At 32.3% G+C, this 19671-nt stretch overlaps 1 protein-coding gene across 1 annotated transcript in view; it reads right to left on the bottom strand.

The window, feature by feature from the left end:
- The window catches only part of TLK1 (tousled like kinase 1), a 177650-nt gene that overhangs the window by 59404 nt on the left and 98575 nt on the right, over positions 1-19671 (bottom strand). Inside the window, exons 4-11 of the mRNA XM_036917804.2 lie at positions 14898-14973; positions 12013-12059; positions 10210-10305; positions 8656-8745; positions 7524-7616; positions 4238-4348; positions 3990-4126; positions 829-1017 (exon numbers count right to left, since the gene is read on the bottom strand). Coding sequence (XP_036773699.1) covers positions 829-1017; positions 3990-4126; positions 4238-4348; positions 7524-7616; positions 8656-8745; positions 10210-10305; positions 12013-12059; positions 14898-14973 — 839 coding nt within the window. The remainder of the gene's footprint in view (positions 1-828; positions 1018-3989; positions 4127-4237; positions 4349-7523; positions 7617-8655; positions 8746-10209; positions 10306-12012; positions 12060-14897; positions 14974-19671) is intronic.

The raw sequence follows: 19671 nt of genomic DNA, 5'->3' as shown, positions 1-19671 counted from the left end.
GCAAAAGGTTGAAGATGTATGATAAAGAAGTATCAATAGAAGAGGTTCCTGATGTAGCAGGCGTGGGATTCAAAGCATAGATGAAATTATCTTTCAGAAAAAAAAAAAGAGAAAAGAATACATCCATATAAAATATCAACCAGAGGGTTTTGTGTATATATATTTCCTATTCACATACTTGTAAGTTCTTGAAGAACAAAAAAATTATGTAAGTTTGGATGCCTCTGTACATCAAAATTTTAGTACTGGTATTATCTGTGGGACAGGATCATGGCTCCACATTGTTTTACTATGTTCTCCCTTTATCTTCCAAATTTTCTATGATAAGCATGCAACTCATTTTTTAAATATGTCTTTGTCCCTTGAATTATAAAGAGTAATTCATCCTTAAGGCAGAAAATTTAGAAAATAGGGAAAAGCAGAAAGGGGAAAAACAATACCTATAACCTACCAATGTACTGCTCTCAGACGTTGAAAAAATACACGTCAGTTATATTACTTAACACTCTCTCAGAAAAAAGGAACATTAATGGGAAGACTGAATTGGAAAAATCAATCTTGATAACTGACCATCATTCATACTTAGAAGCGAGAGTAGATTCCAGCCTTCTCTTAGCTACCTCTATCTCTATTTTTAAAGAAAATGAATACATCTCCACTTACAAAGGTAGAATTCAGGTATTTGGGGCTTATTAATTTAGAGTAATTTTCAATGCTGCCTTCTTTTTGGCCCTATTTTTACTATTTAGTTATAAATAACATACATTACTAACATTCATAGTCAATGGCAACAATTTAAGAAAAGGAAAAGGAAAAATAGAGGCTTACAGTTGTGGTAAATTTGGTCTGACAAAGGGATCATTTTCTGCTCCATTGACTGCTTTGTTTTTCCTTTGTTTTGGTTCAGAATTGGTAGAGGGTGCCTGAGAATTATTAGCTGTGGGAGGTTTGCGTTTGGCTAGAAGTTTCCTTTGCCTTTCAATATCTTCCCTTTGCTGATTCACCCATTCTTGTTGTCTGCATAAAAATAAATGTAAAAAACCATATTAACTTTCCATTACTTTTCAGTTGAAACATGAATACATTAATAATCATGAAAAATCACATAGTATAAATTTGTAACCTTATGGTCCCACTCTTGTGAAGCAACTCATGCTCACTGTCCAAGTCTCACTGGAAACTTTCATTTCTAAAGGAGGCTTCCCTAAACCTCCTGGACTAGAGGAAGATGTGCTGCCATATATAACCTCATAGTACCAGCTCCCCATCTCCTTCCTTCTAACAAACATCATTCCTGTAGTATAGATACGTGATTACAATGTGTCTAGTTCAACTACTCACACCATGAGAGCAGAGATGGTATCTGTTTTTTATTCTACTGCATCCCTAGTGATTGACACACACTAGGTATTCAATAAATATTTGTTGAATGAAAAAAATAACTAATAGAGTTCAGTGGTAGATTTTATCCATGTATATCATCACTTAAAGAGTTTGCACAAAAGCTTACAAAAAATAAATATAAATTTAATAAAGTTATTTTCTAAATTTATCTTGTTAAAAAGAAATTTTTGGAATGGGCAAGGGGTATTTTGAAATGAAACAAAAATTAACCTTACTTATAAGAAATTAAAGATAAAAAAGGAAATTTGACAAGTTAAAGAAAGGAAACAGCAAGAAAAATGATCACAACTTTGAAAAATGGGCAATTAATAAAAGTAAAAATTACCGCTTCCCATTCAAGAATCTAAAGTTTATTAATTCTAGAAACTAATAGACTCACATGTATTATAAAAATGTAGGCTGGAGATTTCAGCTATTTTACCAAGGCATGAAGTGGATTAACAGTGAAGCTTTTTTAAGCCATCCCATCACACAACACCTAAGCTTGTTCTAACAGGGACTATGGTCCCTTTGGGTAACCTCACCTTAAAAAAAAAAAAAAAAAAGTTTAAACTCTACATGGCTGTGATATTTAGATTTAGAACAAATCAAATGTTTCATTTCCTTGCTCCCCCACCCCCACGAAACAGAACTACAGAGCTTCTACTTTGCTGCTGCAGAAGCAGCTTTACACATATTTCCTTCTATGGTTCTGGCCAAATACTAGTAGACTATGGTAGGCGCAAAAGAATCAAGAGCCACCTGGGTAAAAGAGTAAAAGGGTAGAGAAAATCTGAAGAATTAGAAGCGGGAATAAATAATTTCAATTTATTAAAAAAGTTCATTTTTAAAAAGCTATTTTAGAGTACAACCAAATGTTATAAATGAAAATAAACAGCAATAACCCTAATGATTAAAATCCTAATAATGGAAAGTAAAGACTTACTAGAATGGATATATAGCTAATACCTCATTATTCAAGAATGACCATACAAATTTGAGATTTTTAACTTAGTATTACTAATATTTACTTACTGCTCTTTTTATTTCCAACTACTTTGGGTTTTATCACTGACATACAGCTTGATATACACCGATAAACGGCTTGATATAAAATATGTATATGAAATAACACAGTAGGCCCTTAATAAATGTTTCTTAGTGAAAAGAAAATACAATTTAAAAAAACTAGATTATTACCAGTTTACTATAAAAGGATATAACTCAAAAACAGCTAAATGGAAGAGAGGCATAGGGCAAGGCATAAGGACAGGGTGCAGAGCTTTATGCCTGCTCAGAGCATGCCACTCTAAATCTCCATGGTCTCACGAACCTAGAGCTCCAATTATGCTGGTTTTTGAAAGCTCAGTGGATAAATTTTAACTACTGGCAAAGTTTATATTTTTTATTTACATTTAAGGTTACATTATGTAACCTTCTCTTGTTCAATACCAGGACAATTATAGGTGTGGGCTTCATAGCAGAGGTTCTTGCTCATAACAAAAAGTCATGGTTTCTATCACAAACATATCTCCTGCTCTCCACTTCTGCTGTCAGTATTTTAGCTCAAGCCTGATCACCTTTCACTCAGATACCTCTCCATCTGAAGTGTCAACAATTTATCCTCTTTCCAATATTCCCACACTACCAACCAGAGTTATCTTTCTAGAACTCAATTCTAACTACACACACTATATACAAACCTTTAATAGTTCAGTTATCCAGTGAATTAACACTTTAACTCCCTAGCACTGTCCTTCATTATGGTATACCTAGCACCCAGCAGAGCTCTACTGAGCAAAAGATGAATAAACCAACTGAAAGTGAGAGAAGGCCATTCTGTTGTAAGTCCTGGGAACCAGCATTTGAAGCAGCAATGTTTATGTGACACTATGTGAAATAAAGCTTTGCCTCCATTATCCATTTAAAAACTGGATTGACTCCAGGAAAACTGAAGCAGATGCTGGCTTTTCAGGTTTTAAAAATTTTTTCAGCAAAAAATAGGAGCATCCAAAGGCCCTGGCTCCTTAACACACAGTCAACTATCCTTACCTAACACCATCTGAGCTCAAGAAAATATGGTAACAATGATTAAAGGTTACCTCAGAAACACTAAAGCCACATGTTCAGTGCCATTGATTTGTAAGTTACTCTATCTGAGGAAGAAGAGAAAAGATTCCTATCTTTTCCATAGGAAGAGAAAGCAGGCCAAGTGCTAAATATTAACACATAAGTAAGGATTGGTGAATGGAAAAAAGACTAAGTAGAAAAAACCCAAGATATAGATACAGATATAAATCTTAATATTAAAATTAAATTTTCAACGATTTTCCTCCCCAATCATCTATAAAGGTAAAGGGTCAGTTTTATTTGGGAAAGTCATACATAGAATAAGATATCATACTGCTTAGATGAATACTAACTAATCAAGAAGTCTGGTAAAGCTAAAATTATAATATTTGTTTTATATTCTTTCAAATGTACTAAATTCTATGATTTCAGAGTAGTAAGGAGTAGATGTAGAACATAATTACAAATCTATGACCTCTGAAAGTAATGAACACCAAAAGGAATACTCAATTTTTTAAAATGTAAGAATGACTAACTTCACAAGATTCTGAAATGCAAAACCATCTGTCCATTGTTCAGTAAATGAAGCACCATGTCTAACTGTTGTGAAGTGCCCAAGGCGTAATCTGTCTTGCATACTCTTCTCTCGGCTTGACAGTTTTTCTTGTGTACTCTGCAAAAATGAGGAAAAATTATCATTCAATTTTAATCATTTATATTTAAAAGTGTACAAGGTAAAAGGGGCTAGTGAACACAAAAGAAAAATTTATTGAATTTAACTTACCTTTTCAATAAGCAGTTTCTTACTCATGGATATGCACTTATTTAATCGTTCTTTGTATTTTTCAAGTAACTTCTGTTGTTCATCTATTTGCCGTCTGAGATCACAGTTTGCCTACAACGTAAGTAGAAAATAGAAAAGGTCTAGGATTTGTGTATATGATACACTTAGGAATATTTTTAATGATTTGAATAAATTACATAAACAGAAATGAATTAAGAAGATTAAGTATTTGCGTCTGATACTAAAAAAATTTAAAATATCCACTTAACATGGGTTAATACTGTTAAACGCTGCTTAATTTTGTAGTGGAAAGTACGTGGAATTTCTATTCATACTCCATGGGTTCAAATCCACACTCTAAGGTATATAACCTTGGCTGAATTAAGTTATCTGAGCCTTAGTTTAGTTTTCTTATTTCTAAAATAGGGGTATAATAACTACCTCACTTAGGTGAATAACTGAAATATAGTACATAAAGTGTCTAACACTTAGGGAGCCATATGCTCAGGGAAGGGACCTCTCCATATTCAGATCAGTCTGAATTGTCTAGTATAGTGATAAGAGAATAATCTTGAGGAGAGCACAGACTAATGAGACCTACTCCGAGAGTTTCTGAGTTAGAAAGTCTAAAAGTCAATAGGGTAGGGCCTGCAATTGATCTATAGTAAGTTCCCCAGTAATGCTGATGCTTCTGGTCTGGGAATCATACTTCAAGAATCACAGGTCTAGGCTAATAATGGTAGAAACCAAAAGACAGTGGCATAATAAATCAAAGATGCTGGGAGAAAACAGCTACCAACTTAAAATTATATATATAACAAAACTGTTTTTCAAAGAAAAGGGTAAAATAAAGACGTTTTGTTTATTCAAAATAACAAAAGGAATTCAGCACAGTGGCATAATACATCAAAGATGCTGGGAGAAAACAGCTACCAACTTAAAGCTATACACTTAATACTGTTTTTCAAAAGAAAACAGTAAAATAAAGACTTTATTTATCCAAAATAACATAAGTGGAATTCAGTACCAATAGACCCTGATCATTAGGTGCAATTCAAATGAAACCCAACAAAATTGTGTGTATGTGTATGTGCACATAATTTGAAAAGCTGATACCATTTTAATACCATTTCTCTAACACTGCAAAGGGCCAAAAATAGAGAGAAGATACTTGCTCAACCACATATCAATATTTAATATAAAGCTACAGTAATTATGAACACCCAATCTATTTATTCTTCTTCCTTCCTTAATGGAAAACTAATATTGTTCTTAACCGTTATGTGCTTAGTTAAAAGACCACATTTCCCAGCTTCCCTTGCAGCTAAGGATAGTCAGTGAGATCTAAGCAGAAGTCTTCTGTTCAAGAAGGCTGCACATAATAACTGTTGCATTTTTTTGTTATCTCCTTCCTCTTCCTGTTTTTTGTGTAAGAACACAGATACCATAATTGTGGTTCTAATAAATATTTTGTACCTTGATATGACTTTCAGTGTGGAAGCCACGCACTAAGGATGGGGGAGCAGAAAACCTGAAGGAGCCGAGACCCCACATGTCTCTGTGGAGCTGGCATACCTGGGCTGCCCACTTCTCTTTTCTTCTCTCAAAAAATAATACTGTATTTTATTTATTATGTTCTCTGTTACTAACAGCTAAAAACAGTTGCTAAATAATAAAAAGATGCTGTGGTACCAGTATAGGAATATACAGATAAAACATGGAACACAGCAGAGAGCTAGAAATAGATCCATTTGTATATGGAAACTAGATTAATATGATGGAGCTGGCAGTAAAGAGAGGATTTCTAATTAAATGGGCTAGACAACTGGTTATCTATGTAGAAAGAAATTAAAACAAAATCCTACTTCACACCATACCCCAAAACGAAGTGAGACATCAATAGAAAGAAAAAGACAGCAACCGAGTGAGAAAAGGAGCAAAAAACATGATCACTTATTTCATAGAAGAAACACAAAAGATTAGTATTTTAACAGATGCTCAAAAGATAAATAGGGAGTGCATAATAAAAGACACCCTGTTACAGCCATAAAATTGGCCAAAAAAATTTTTTTTAATCTGATTATAACAAGACTTGGCAAAGATAATGAGCAATGAGATTATTTCTTGCCTACTGCTTGTGGGAAGATAAACCGTTCTAACCACTTTGGGAAAGATTTCACATTATAAGGCAAAATTGAAGAGGTGGTGCTCTGTACTCTGACCATGTCTCTCCTAATTATAGAGAAATTCTTCCACATTTGCCCTAGAAGACATTAACAAGAATGTTCTTACAAGAACTGTTGGCATTAGCAAAATGTAAAAACAAAATGTCCACCAAGAGCAGAAAAGATAGATTATAGTATGTTCACATAATGTCTTAGTACATAGCAGTGAAGTGAACAAACTGTGACAATCCCACATATGTTTAGTGAAAACAAGCAGGACAAAGAGTACATACAGCATACTTTTACTCTATGAAGTTGAAATATGTTAAGAATAAACAGATTTTATATATATGTATATATAAAACCATAAAGAAACACAAAGTTGTAATAAATGCAAAACTTAGAATAGCAGTTAATGGTAAAGGGTGACAGAGTGAATGGGATGGGATCAGGAAAGGCACAGTAGGTACTTCAAAGGTGCTGGTAATTACGATAGGATCATAGATACTGGTTTTACTGAGTTTTCTGTACCAATAGTTCTCAGTGCTGGCTTAATTTAGATCATCTGGAGTTGGAGGAGCTCAAACCCCACACCACATTAATTTAATCAGAACCCCTTGGACTGGAGTTCAGGCATCAATACTCTTATAGGGTGCCTCCTGCCCTTTCCATCTAGTGATGCTAATGAGCAGCAAAGGGTGAGAACCACTGCTTCATACTTGACTCACATTCTATGTATATTTTTTATGTGTTTTTACTTACAAAGTTTCCATTAAAAATCTCGCAGGATTGCAGCAGTTATTTCATCTTGTATAATATCAAATATTAGGTTTGCAACAAAATCAATTTTAAAACTAACACGAAATGGACAGTCTTATGATAACTGCTCACATAAAAATTAATTTGAAATCTTCCATGTCCCCAACTGCTTCTTAATTCACAAAGAGCAAATAAAATAACTCTCACTTTAAAGTTGACATTTTCAATCATGTACTTACACTACCAGAAAAAGCTTATTTTTTTTGCAGCTGGTTTTTTACAATGCTAAGTATTTTCTCAACAGTTTTACTATTACCAAATAATTTACTCAATTTTGTTTCCCTCCATGGCTTGCTACTTACCCTGAGCAAGTCATCTATACGACCTTCCTTCTTTTCCAGGTCCTGGTTTTTATTATTTTCTAATGCTGCTAATTTCAGCATTGTAAGATCAGTCTAAATGAAAGAAAAGTATTTTATTATCTCCATTATTTATATCATTGCATGCAAACATAAAATTAGATTTTACACTGACTCTAAAAAGCAAAGAAAATATTTGAGTTTGTATGTATATATAAAGGGTATCCCCAAAAAATCTTAGTGCAGTTTTTTAAGTTTTAGTATCTTCAGAAGTACAAGTGCTAAAAACTTACAAAGAAACATGTGAAGGTTAATTACTAATATTTTTAGAATATTGATATGTTCTCCATTAAATTTCAATATAACCACTTTGTGCTATTTTTGAAAATAGCACTTGAGCTGATTTTTGAAAATGGCAAAAACTTCTACAAGCAATTCACTGACTGAAAGCAATGTACTTATATTCCAGACTAAAGATAACCCAAATGATGAAGTTTGATGCACATACAACAGTTTGGATATGACCTGACAGGAAAAGTCTAGTGGCAATAAACCAGGCAACTGAAGGAGCCAAGCAAAAAGATCTACTTTCACAATCTCCAGTCTAATCACCTAAAAACTGTCACACGTAAAAATATTAAAATAAAAAACTTAGTACTCAAAATTCACAGAACTAAATAAATGGGGGAAAAATGTGATTAACTCAATTTTCAAATGATTTTTCTAAGTGTATAGCACATATGAATATATATATACATATAGATACCCAAATCGAATTACTTCAATGTCCACTTATAACAAATATAACAGCTTCATGATGACATCAGTTATATGTACTTGGATGTTAAGTTCAAAAAGAAACAGTAAACAGAATCGACATGTTATCGTTGTTCTGTTTATTTAATTTGCTTTAAATATCTATATATTTAACCTGTGTAACAAAGGACAAGCTGATAATAAACTGGGTTGTTTCAATTACTCACCACCTACAAATGTTTAGTAATTAGGTTTCTTGATGTATAATTTTATTTTACAACTATGCCTAAAACAAAGAGAAGACATCTTACAGTTGTTTATAAAAAGTTGATAATTCTTTCTTAGAAGATACACAAAGAAATTTTTTAATACTATTTACCTGCGTAATTTTAAAGGATAACTGCTTTGGTTGTATAATAGGGTGGTCCCCAAAAGCTAATGCAGTAGGAGAAGGGCTATTCGGTCGAACCTTAAAAAAAATTAAAACTTCTACATTAGCAAGAAAAAAATAGGCTTCTGCTTAGCAACAACTATTTAATATTTCTTAAGTTTTTATCAGGATAATAACTAATTAAAACATAATTGACTTTTTAAAACTTTTAATCACCATTAATTTAATAAGTATTCACTGAGTACCTCCCTTACATAAGGCTCAGTGAGAAAGACAACCAAATACTCCCTGCCCTCAAGGACTGCCATAAAAGAAATTTAATGCTTTCAATCTGTTCAATAAAACAAGACCAAATACATTATTTCAAAACAAAAATGTTAAACACAGATTTTGATGGTTAAAAGTAAAACTGAAAAAAATTTAATACAGTATTTTTAGTACTAGGGATAATAATACATGCCCATATGTAGTAAATATCAATTTGCTGATAAGTTTCATGGTTTATGTAGTCACTAGTTTTAAAATACATTCTTTGAAAGCAGATGACATCATTGTATCAATGCCATCACTACAACTCTTAAAGTTGTTGAGCCTTACATGACCATTTATATGACAATATGATGTGCCCCAAGGTACAGAATGAGTAAGACACAACTAAGTATATGTCTACAGACAAGGACTTGAAGAGGACACTGGAAGTAAAAGGAGAAAATGTGAATAAATAATGAAAAATTCTGATTAAAAAAAATTTATTTCACCTTTAAGTTACTGAAAGCTAATACTGTTTTTCTGGCTAGACACTGAACTTTCACATAATGAAAGTAAAGAAATAAATGAAATCAAATATGCAAAACAATGCATTATAACTAGATCTTAAAATGTTAGAAACAAACCAAAAACTTATAAGAAGAGGTTTAGGTCCAAGATCCTTCTTCTATCCTGAACTGAATGATCCCACGGCTGATAGCTACCACCTTTCTCTTAAGGATTCCCAGGATGGGATTATGCTCTCATTTTAGTTAAGAAATTTAATTGACAAGAAAGATAAAAATTGGATATCAGTAACAGAATATGGCCTGCTATAAGAGTATTCATTTTAGTTCCACAGGACCAACAGCATTCTTAACAGAAACATTCCTTCTTGGATATAATTCATTCAGCAAAACTTTATGTATTGTACTTTCAGAAATAAAGTTCTAATAGCATCAGATCATTAAAAAAGATTAATTCACTCACAGAATTTTTAAAAAAGATAAATACTAATATATACACAAAACAATATATATACTTACAATCAATAAAGTTATAAAACTTACCCAGTATAATCTAATAGACCTTTTAAAGAGATAAATACTATATATTTACAAGACACATACACACACACACACATATATGTATATATACAGTAGACCTTTTAAAAAGATAAGTACTAATATATATACAAGATAATATACACATACTTACAATCAATAAAGACAAGTTATAAAAGTTATTCACTATACATAATCTAGTAGACCCAAGACTACACATGTAAAGACTTACAGATGAGGAAGGAGTGGAATGTGAATGCGAATTTTGAGGAGAACGGATTGCAGGAGGTATGCCTCTTACTGGACTTGAGCCATTCCCACCTTGGTACTAAGGAAAAAAAGGAAATACCACTATTTATTAAAATAGGCTTAGATAGCTGTTAATTTAGATACGGTACACTGAATTTAATTTATTTAAAACATATGTTATAAATTAAATTCAGTAGTCATTTAAATGGGTCAGGAAAAAGCAAAACTAAGGTCAGTTACACCAAATCCCAAAAGACTAAAGAGAGACTACTGATCACAAGAACATGACAAGAATGTCTTGTAAAGATCCTTACTTCTCAAACATTCTGGCTACAAATTTGTGATTTTGGCAGACTCAAAGACAAATAAATTCCTCCAAAAAACAATGAACCTATCTTTTTTTTCCTTCATATTTTAGCACCATTCCCTTATAAAATGCTTTTTGAAGCAGTAGGCCCTCTAATTTCAAAAAACTTTAACATGCTTACATGTAGACGTTTAGTGAACATAACCATCTTAAAACAGAATTATCATTCTCCAGATCTGTTGTAGTTCCATATAAAATAATTATATAGACCGAATCCTTTCCCTTTAACAATACAAAATCTTTAAAAATCGATCCTTTCTTACATGTATGACATGCATTATAGTGCCTGACTTAGCTGCACATGAAGAGAAGCCACCTAATATATTCTGTAGCTGCCTCTCTCATTTCTTTCATTTCTGTCCTAAGAATGGGAAGAGAAAAAGAATTTGGTGCTACTGGCTGTCTCTCAGGGTATATTGTTAAGCATGAGCAGCAGAGATGAGAGACTTCCTAGGGTTTTCATTAAATAACTTCTTGCAACCTAGGGACTTTCTCTAATTTTATCTATAGTGCCTAGTGTAATGCCTGGCACACAGTAGGTATTCAAGAAACTTGTGATTTGTTTATTTGCACAGATCCTACTTTTGGCAGAGATTTTTAATTATATTAACATTGAGGGACTGACCTCAACTAAAGAGCATTAGGTATCTCATGGTCAGTAAGTTTTCCCTTAGATTCTGTAACCCAAGAAAGAAAAACAATGGAGAGTAAAGAAAATTTTTTAATGCAGCCCTTCCTCTAACCAGCAAATTCTGTTCACTCTCATGTAAATATAAATATTTTTAAACTGAGTAGATCATGTTTTTTGTTTTAATAATCATATTAATGTTTTTTATAATGTAAAACTAGTAGCCAAAAGTGGTTCTTTGTCAGATGCAAGGAAACATTCCAGATTGCATAAGAATCTAAATTTACCACTGTTTATTACTGTCAGGGACTCTTAGATTCTTATCTTTATCATTATTTAATCTCCATCCACAGATCTCAAATGTTGCTGTGGTGTGACGAAGCCTGTTTTGACAGTGGAAAGAATTCTGAACAAAAGACTGTTGTTAGACTTTAAGTTCTACTCTTTGATCTTCCATTAAAAGTTTGTCTTTAGGTAAGCTATTTTACATCTCTGGTTCTCAGTTTTCTCATCTGTAAAATAGGAATACTAATACCTATCCTGTCTATCTCCTAGGTTGTTTTAAGCAAATATGTGAGAAAAGTACATTGGATATTATGTGCCATACCAATTATAAAAGTAGATCTTAATGTTCCTAGGAAGACAGGACATCACATAGTAGTGAATCATTGTTCTAATCAAGTAGATAATAAAAAGTTGATCTTGTGTGTCGAAGAAATTATTTCAGCCCAGAGCAGAAATAATTAATAAGAAATAATATTAAGAACTGGAGATATTTCTCAATGACTTACTTCAAAATAGTCGCTAATTTTGTGGCCACGTCCCCCAATACTTTTTCCTAAAATATAAAAGTAAAAAATTTTATAAAATCAGTCATGACTATCATATACTGTATCAGAAAGAGAATGTGCCAAACTTATTTCCCTAATACACAGAGAAATCATTTAATTAAAAGAATATATTTTAATTGGGTAGTGATGGGCATCAAAAGAATAGTAAGAATTCTCAGAGGGTCAGATGCCAATTTCAGAAACCCAAAACTTAAGTGACATTTCAACAGAAACATGTCGATTTTTTAAAGTCCCAATTATTAGAGAATCATGTATGAAATGACATTAAAAGATTTTCTGTTTTTAAAACTACATTATTATATTGATTAATGGCTACTAATTTCATGAAAGAAAAGCCAGGAATAAAAAAAGTGGCAGCTGCATAAATGACAAACTAATTCATGCCCATATAAATAATAAAAAAGCTTTGGTTAACACAAACCGTAACAAACTGACAATAACATGCTTTAATATGAATGCTGTTTTGTAAAACGTTTTCATTTTCTAAAAAGTATTTCCAAATTAATGGTATTTTTCTTTGATAAACTAGATTTTAAATATTGCTCTTATACACCATATTGATAAAGTGATCAAAATCATTAATACCACAGTTCTTTAATTACAAGTTTTGCTCTTCATCAGTTTTATAAATACTGAATTAAGACGTTGTTAATAAAGAGTGTTTACAGATACTTTTTTTGGATGGGAGGAACTATCCTTCACTAGAACTATATAAAATGCATTAAAATTATAAAAGAAAAACTAATGACACCATACCATGGAGAGTCAAAAGCTCTAGATAACACAAGCATACACATTTATCAATTCAATATTGACTTACATTCATTCACTTATTTATTTTATTCAACATATATTTCTTGAGTGGTTACTATGTGCCAGGCATTATTGAGATGAACAAACGATACATTTGGAAGTTCAACTATCTGAAGTTCCTCTTGGAAACAAGGTATGGGGAATTAAAAAAAAAAAAAACTAAGTACATACTTGGGAATATAAATGGTACCTAGAAATTTGGAACACAATAGTTTTATACAGATTTATTTAGAGGTCAGAAAGGACTATATAAAAGAATTTCCCTTCTGCCTATAACAACTTCCCTGCAGATTCTAAAGAGGTGTTTTTAATAAAGACAGAGACATTTCTGGTTGCCTATCCAGAAGCTATAGCCCCAATTCTTTTTCCCTAACTGAACCCCAATTTTCTTCTGTTAACATTCCCTCCTCTATATAGTACATGTAACTTCAGGGAAACTGACTCCTATCTGGCCTCCATTCCTAGTTCCACTTCTTTCCTTCTGATCAGAAATCCAACTTTGATCAGGGATCACTTCCTTTCCACAAAGCCTGTATTTCTTCTAAGGGGAATTTTACCCCATTTTCAACTCCAGAGATAAGCCTGATGATTTTTGTAAGGACAACAATGCCTCTATTGGATATAACTGGTTTTGGAATGGGCACATGGCACAATTCTGGCCAATAAGATGATGAGAGGTTTGTGCTGGACTTGAAGAAGCTTACTTCAAAGAGGAGGAAAAACACACACACACACCCCCAGAGAAAGCAAAGCCTGCCTCCCTCAAAGGAAACAGGAGTGAGGAAACTGAAATGAATATATCCAACTAAAATTGGCAACCATTCTAAAACTGTAAAAAAAAAATCAGACAATTCTTTGGATGGCAAACCACAAAGAAAAAAATGTGGTTTCTTAAAGATATAGATTGGATCAACCAACCCAGAAGTCCTACTTGATTCTGAGACCAACTTTGAAGTTTTTAAATCTAAAGTTGAAACTATCATAACTAATATTTCTTTGCACTAAATAAATCTCCAAGTCCACCTACCCCAACTTTGGGGAACTACCCTAAGACCAAGAAGGAGCGTGGGACAGACTGAGATACAAAGTACCGCATACCTAGAGAAAGGTATGAGAGTGATTTAATGCCTATTCCTTGATGCCAGTGCCACATGTAAATAATAGTAAACCATATGTTCACAGCCCTAGACCTTATGGCTAAAGAGTGGCTCCAAAGCATGTAAATGTATAAAATCATCATCACACATGATTCAAGAGCCCAATTTATATTAATTTTGAGGGTCAAATTAAATGTCAATACTATTTTGTTGTCCATTACAAGAATTTTTGTAAGTCTACTGAAAATAATCGTATCATAAAAGGTAGGCATGCAAGAAAGGATGAGGAAAGGTTGGAAAGAAAAAGATGGTGCTATTATAGAAGTCTCTCAATCATTTCATGTAGTCTTTTATTTTTTATTTTTTTAAATACAAGGGATGAGTAAGTTTGGATACTTGTTTTAAAGTGAGATATAAAGTCCTTCCCCCATCTATCCTTGTCTTTCTCTCTCAGTTCCACTCCTCAGAGGCAACCAGTTTCCTATGTTTTCTTATCCTTTAAAAAACTATACAATGCTTTTTAAAATGAGATATAAAGTTCTTACTGAAAAACAAGCCATTTCAATACTGTATTTCAAATAGAAATATTAAAGGTGATAGATAAGGTAATGCTTACCACGTCTGGACATGACACTGTCTTTCTTATTCTTCAGTGAAAAAAAATAAGGGAAATGTCAAAAAGCCTAACAACAGTAACCATACACTATCTGTGGTACAAAAAAACTCCAATTTCATATTATTTGTCATGCAAAATACATTCTAAACTTTTATTAATTCAGAAGTTATATAATAGCTATAGAAATCACAAAAACATGAAATTGCTCATCCTATAATTAAACTGTTAATTTAAAAAAATCAGAGTAATTAATTATAAATGCCTAAGTAACTCTGAAGATAAGCTTTTGTTTCACTTACCCTGACTACTTTCATTCTGGGTTTCTGCTTTTCTTTTTCTTCCTCTCGATGACTCCGATTGTTTCTTTTCTGGAGTCTATAGAAAGCAAGGTAAGGAATTTTAAATTACACTTTTAACATACAAACTTATTACAGTCAATATAATAATCATTTTTATTATCAAAATAAAAAACTTTTGTTCAATAGTGTTCATACGATACAAATGTGCAGTTACTTAAAATTTATTTAGAAGATAAAATTTCCTACTGTGGAAAAATTTTAAATTTGAAGTATAGAAGATCTTGTACTCATTATTTGGAATTCACATTTACAGAATTTGACTTCAGGTAGATGAAAAATCTGAACCCATAATCTAAGTATGACTTACATTTTTTAATGATTGAAAATTTTTTAAATCAAAATAAGGATATTTTGCAATATGAAAAGTATAAAAAATTAATATTTGTGTCCATAAAGTTTTATGAGAACACAATAATATTCATTTACATATTGTCCATGGTTGCTTTCACACTACAAAAGCCGAGTTGAGTAGTTCCAACATAGACCATATACGGCCCACAAAGCCTAAAATATCTGGCCCTTTACAGAAAAAGTTTGCAGACCCCCGACCCTACATGATGGCTTGTTTTTTTAACTGATGGTTTGTATTTTTTAACTGGGCTAAAATAACAAGTAAATTCTATGTAGTCTGACACTGCTGTGCTTAGTAAAAAATTAAAACCAAGAGCAAAAGCACAAGGCAATAATAGCACAGGGGCCTCAAATTCCAGAAGTTTGGCAAGTATCTCTGGTGCCAGAACAAAGAATATCTGAATGAATAAAAATGAAACATCAAGCTAACTTAAAATAAATGTCTAAAGGCAACGCAGTCCCTAAACAAGGAAGGGGTTTACTCCACATCTTTTGCTGTTTCTGAGTAATTCTATGATTAAATCTACAACTCCAATACATAATCTAATTTATCTGAATATCTATGGTCCCCCTAAGTGTTATCTTGGGGATTTTAAGTTGTTGTCACACCTCCATTTGCCAACAAGACAACAGTTTCAGAGGCTGAAGTGAATGTTACTAGTCATTGAATTGTCTAAAGACAGAAGTTTTACCTTCTCTCAACATCACCCTTCCACCCCCATGTTTCGCATATAGTTATTACTTAATACATGAATATGAATAACACTCAAGGTAACCAGAATTCAAATAAACTCAATTCTATATACTTCCAAGGCCTAACTGTTCTTCTGTCTCTGTGTGACATGCTATACACCCTACATCAAGAACTAAGTGAATGAATCAACTACACAAAAACTTTTCAAAATGTTATTAAGTTTGTAAGATCGACTGTAACCAATAAATTGTCTATATGTTTTCACATCACAAACCAAAGATCTTAAAGAAATCCACCCTTTCTGGCAATCTATTCAGGAGGCAGAATGACTAACAGCAGTTTAGGATAAATAATTCATTAGTTTAGTTTCATTTAGTTTAGTCAAAATCACCAAATGCAAACAAACAATAACCAATCTTTTATATTCCTCAGAATAAAAACATCACCAAATTAAAAATTCCAAGTTAACATTTTTATAAAGAACCCTAAAATCCATCTTAAAAGTGGATTCCCAATAGTGTATTCATATAATTCCCAACTTAAATGATATTTTAAAAAATTTTTAAGTCAAGGAAGTAATGTTTTTTCAGAACTGTTTAATATTATAACTAATGTATGCTAAGCATGGCAGGATCCCATCTGAAATCCACCTGAAATCCTAAATAGCTATTTTGAATAAGCAACAAAAATTCATATGGAAATAATATAATTCTGCAAGTTATACTGGAAACAACATTATCCATCTAGAAAACCAAAGAAAACATAATGTAAATTTTCATATCATTTTCTAAAGTATATTCCAAGGAACACTGGATCAATGACAGATTGAGAGGATAAATTTTAAGTAGCAGGAATAAGTTGGGTGATTCAACTGGGGTGAACAAAGTTCAATTTATTTATCACAAAGCTTCTAAGAACCATTGCTAAGAACAAATGCTAATGTTCACTGGCTAGCTCCAAAAGGGGGATGGGATGGAAAGATATAATATGTGGAGATTCTCAAACTTATTTGGAATAAGAGTCATTAAATATTTCATTAAAGCATACACTTTAAGATATTTAAGATTTTCTTTTTTAAGACCTAGATTACACAAAAACTTTTTCTCTGAGGCAAGACTTCCCTAAATTTAAATTTTCCTGGAACTAGGGAAATGGAACAGTCCTTTGGGGGAAATGTCATTTTGTTAAAAAAAAAACAAAAAAACAAGAAACCTATATGCATAACTGCAGTAAAGAAAAAAAAAAAGGTTTTACATCAGGAAGGAGGGAAAAAAAGGATGATAGGACTAAAATTAACTTTAAAACTATAATGTATAAACAAATAATATGGGTTAAGAAGTTGCAAATGGGTAATAAAAACTGAAAGTTGAACAAAGATGAGAAAAACAGGAAACCTAGCTACACGTAAATCAGCCTGTGAAGTAAATGTATCCATTACAAACACATGCGGTGTGTCTAGTTTCCTCCAATGAACCTCAGTACTTTTCACCCATGTCCTAGTATGACTATCTGGTGTTGAACTTTGACCTCACTCTCACCCCACAGATTATTTTAGGGTTGTTCTTTTGCCCCAAACGAACCATAATTTCCTAAAAAAAATGTACCATAGGTCTCCAAAGAAAGAGACTTAGAATCAAATTCTGGGCCATTTACTGTAATGACAACATGCTTCTTAACCCAAGACTCAATTTTCTCATCAATTTTAAATGTGGTAATAATACAGGCATAGGAGAATTGTGGGGATTACATGAAAAACATGCCAGAAACACACTTAGTACAGCATCTGGAATACAGTATACGATCTATAAATGGCAGTAAGCACCCACTTAAGCCATTCTCTTATCTGAACAGCTATCCTTCTTTTACTCCAAATTATCTGTGCACTTGTGTTTCAAAACTTCAATAATGTGTCACCTGTTAAATGATTAGCAGTTTCCTAATAGTTTACAAATAACTTGCAGGGCTTGAAAAATAAGTGACATCTCCTCTTTAAGGTCCCATTCAACTCTCTTCTCTACTACAAGCTATAAAAACTACAGTCTAGGCCCTAAGTATTACATCACTAACCCTCAGGTAAATGTGTATTAAATAGTATTTTGGTTTTAAGTTTAAATAATCTGAGCAACACCCGTATTAAACAAAACAGAAACTCTCAATGAAGTCTACAGTGGCCAATTCTCCTGACTTGCTAATTTGTATATGGATTTATTTGGGGATTTAGAACCTTGGAGATTAAGGATATACAGAAATTAACCAAATATTTAATACCTAAAACAGCTCATCACTGAGGAAATGTTCAGAATACTATTTGCAGTTTTCAAACTGTACTGCAGAGATACCTTAAGGAAGAAGAGGTTGTGCCTTGAAAGTTATTAAAGGAGAAGGAAAGGAAAGGAAGGAACAGTGGCTGAGCTAAAGGTTCTAGCCTACCAGACACATCCTTTCCCACCTCCACTCCTGTCCCTTCAAACAAAGCATCTCTTATTTTAATATTGAGATCCCGTATTAGACTTATTTTGCATTAAGTGTTCAATGGCTTAAAAAAGGTTTGAAAAACCACTCATTCTGACCAATGATTTCCTAGAAAATCCAAGGACATCAATCAGGCCACCTTTGTATTTGCATAATGTGTAAAATTTGCATGTATCTAGAATTTTATGTAGAACATTTCAAGCTTCTTGCTCTTGCTAATGCTGTCATTTCTTTCTTTTCTTCTCTATTTTTTCTCAGTTATTGCACTATAACTGACCACAGTAAGGAAGGATTACATGGAAGGCAAAGTAGTATAATTTGGCTTTAGAGTGAAGATGGAGCACTATAGTAATGATAAAAAGTCAAACAACTCCAATATATAGTGGGACAGTGGTTAGGAGAAAATGATGAAAGAAAGAGATTATTAGTATTCTTTGAACATCAATTTAGCTTTGGAAATGTTAATCTGTAATCAAAACTAAAGCCTGAAAGATGACTGGCATTTATCTGTTCTAAGACATTAGTGTGAATTTGCACAGTATTTTCTAGCAGTTGAAAGTATCTTCAAAAAGCAAAGACAAATCTACAGGACTCAACAGGTGATAGTGCTATAATTAAACTAATGCTCCAATTTCATTTGGAATTTTAATCCAATGATTATTAAACATTTTCATATGTATACATGTGGCTCCTTGACTTATCTTAAAATAAAAGTAAAATTTTTTTCCTAATATAAGTTAGAATATAAGAAAGCAAGAATCTTAACACTGTTACAGAATGGAGGGTGATAAAATCAATATGGATTGTTTCATGAAAACAGATAACCCTCTACATGCATGCTTCTAGAGAGATATTTAAAATTATCAGCATAAGTGTCTTACAGAAATTGTAACAGTATGTGAAAAGATATTATAACATCAACAGAAGAGGAGCAGATATTAAATTTTATTCTTCACCTCTACCTTAGGAAGAATGAATGAACAGACAACAAAAAGAAAAGTCAGATATCACCATCTAATAAAATTACTATAATTAAGACAGATATGTAATTTCTTTGTTAAATGAGAAAATAATCTAAAACAGAAAGAAAAGTTACTCTAATATTTTAGAATATCTTCACAAAATATTCAACCCACAAACTTGCCAGAATGAAATTTTTCTGTTCAATTCATTTAGCTAAAGATTATTTCAAATATA

Source organism: Manis pentadactyla, chromosome 6 (genome assembly GCF_030020395.1).
Source record: "Manis pentadactyla isolate mManPen7 chromosome 6, mManPen7.hap1, whole genome shotgun sequence".
Taxonomy (NCBI): Eukaryota; Metazoa; Chordata; class Mammalia; order Pholidota; family Manidae; genus Manis; species Manis pentadactyla.
The sequence above is the reverse complement of the archived record's forward strand: the minus strand, read 5'-3'. Positions and strand labels throughout refer to the sequence as shown.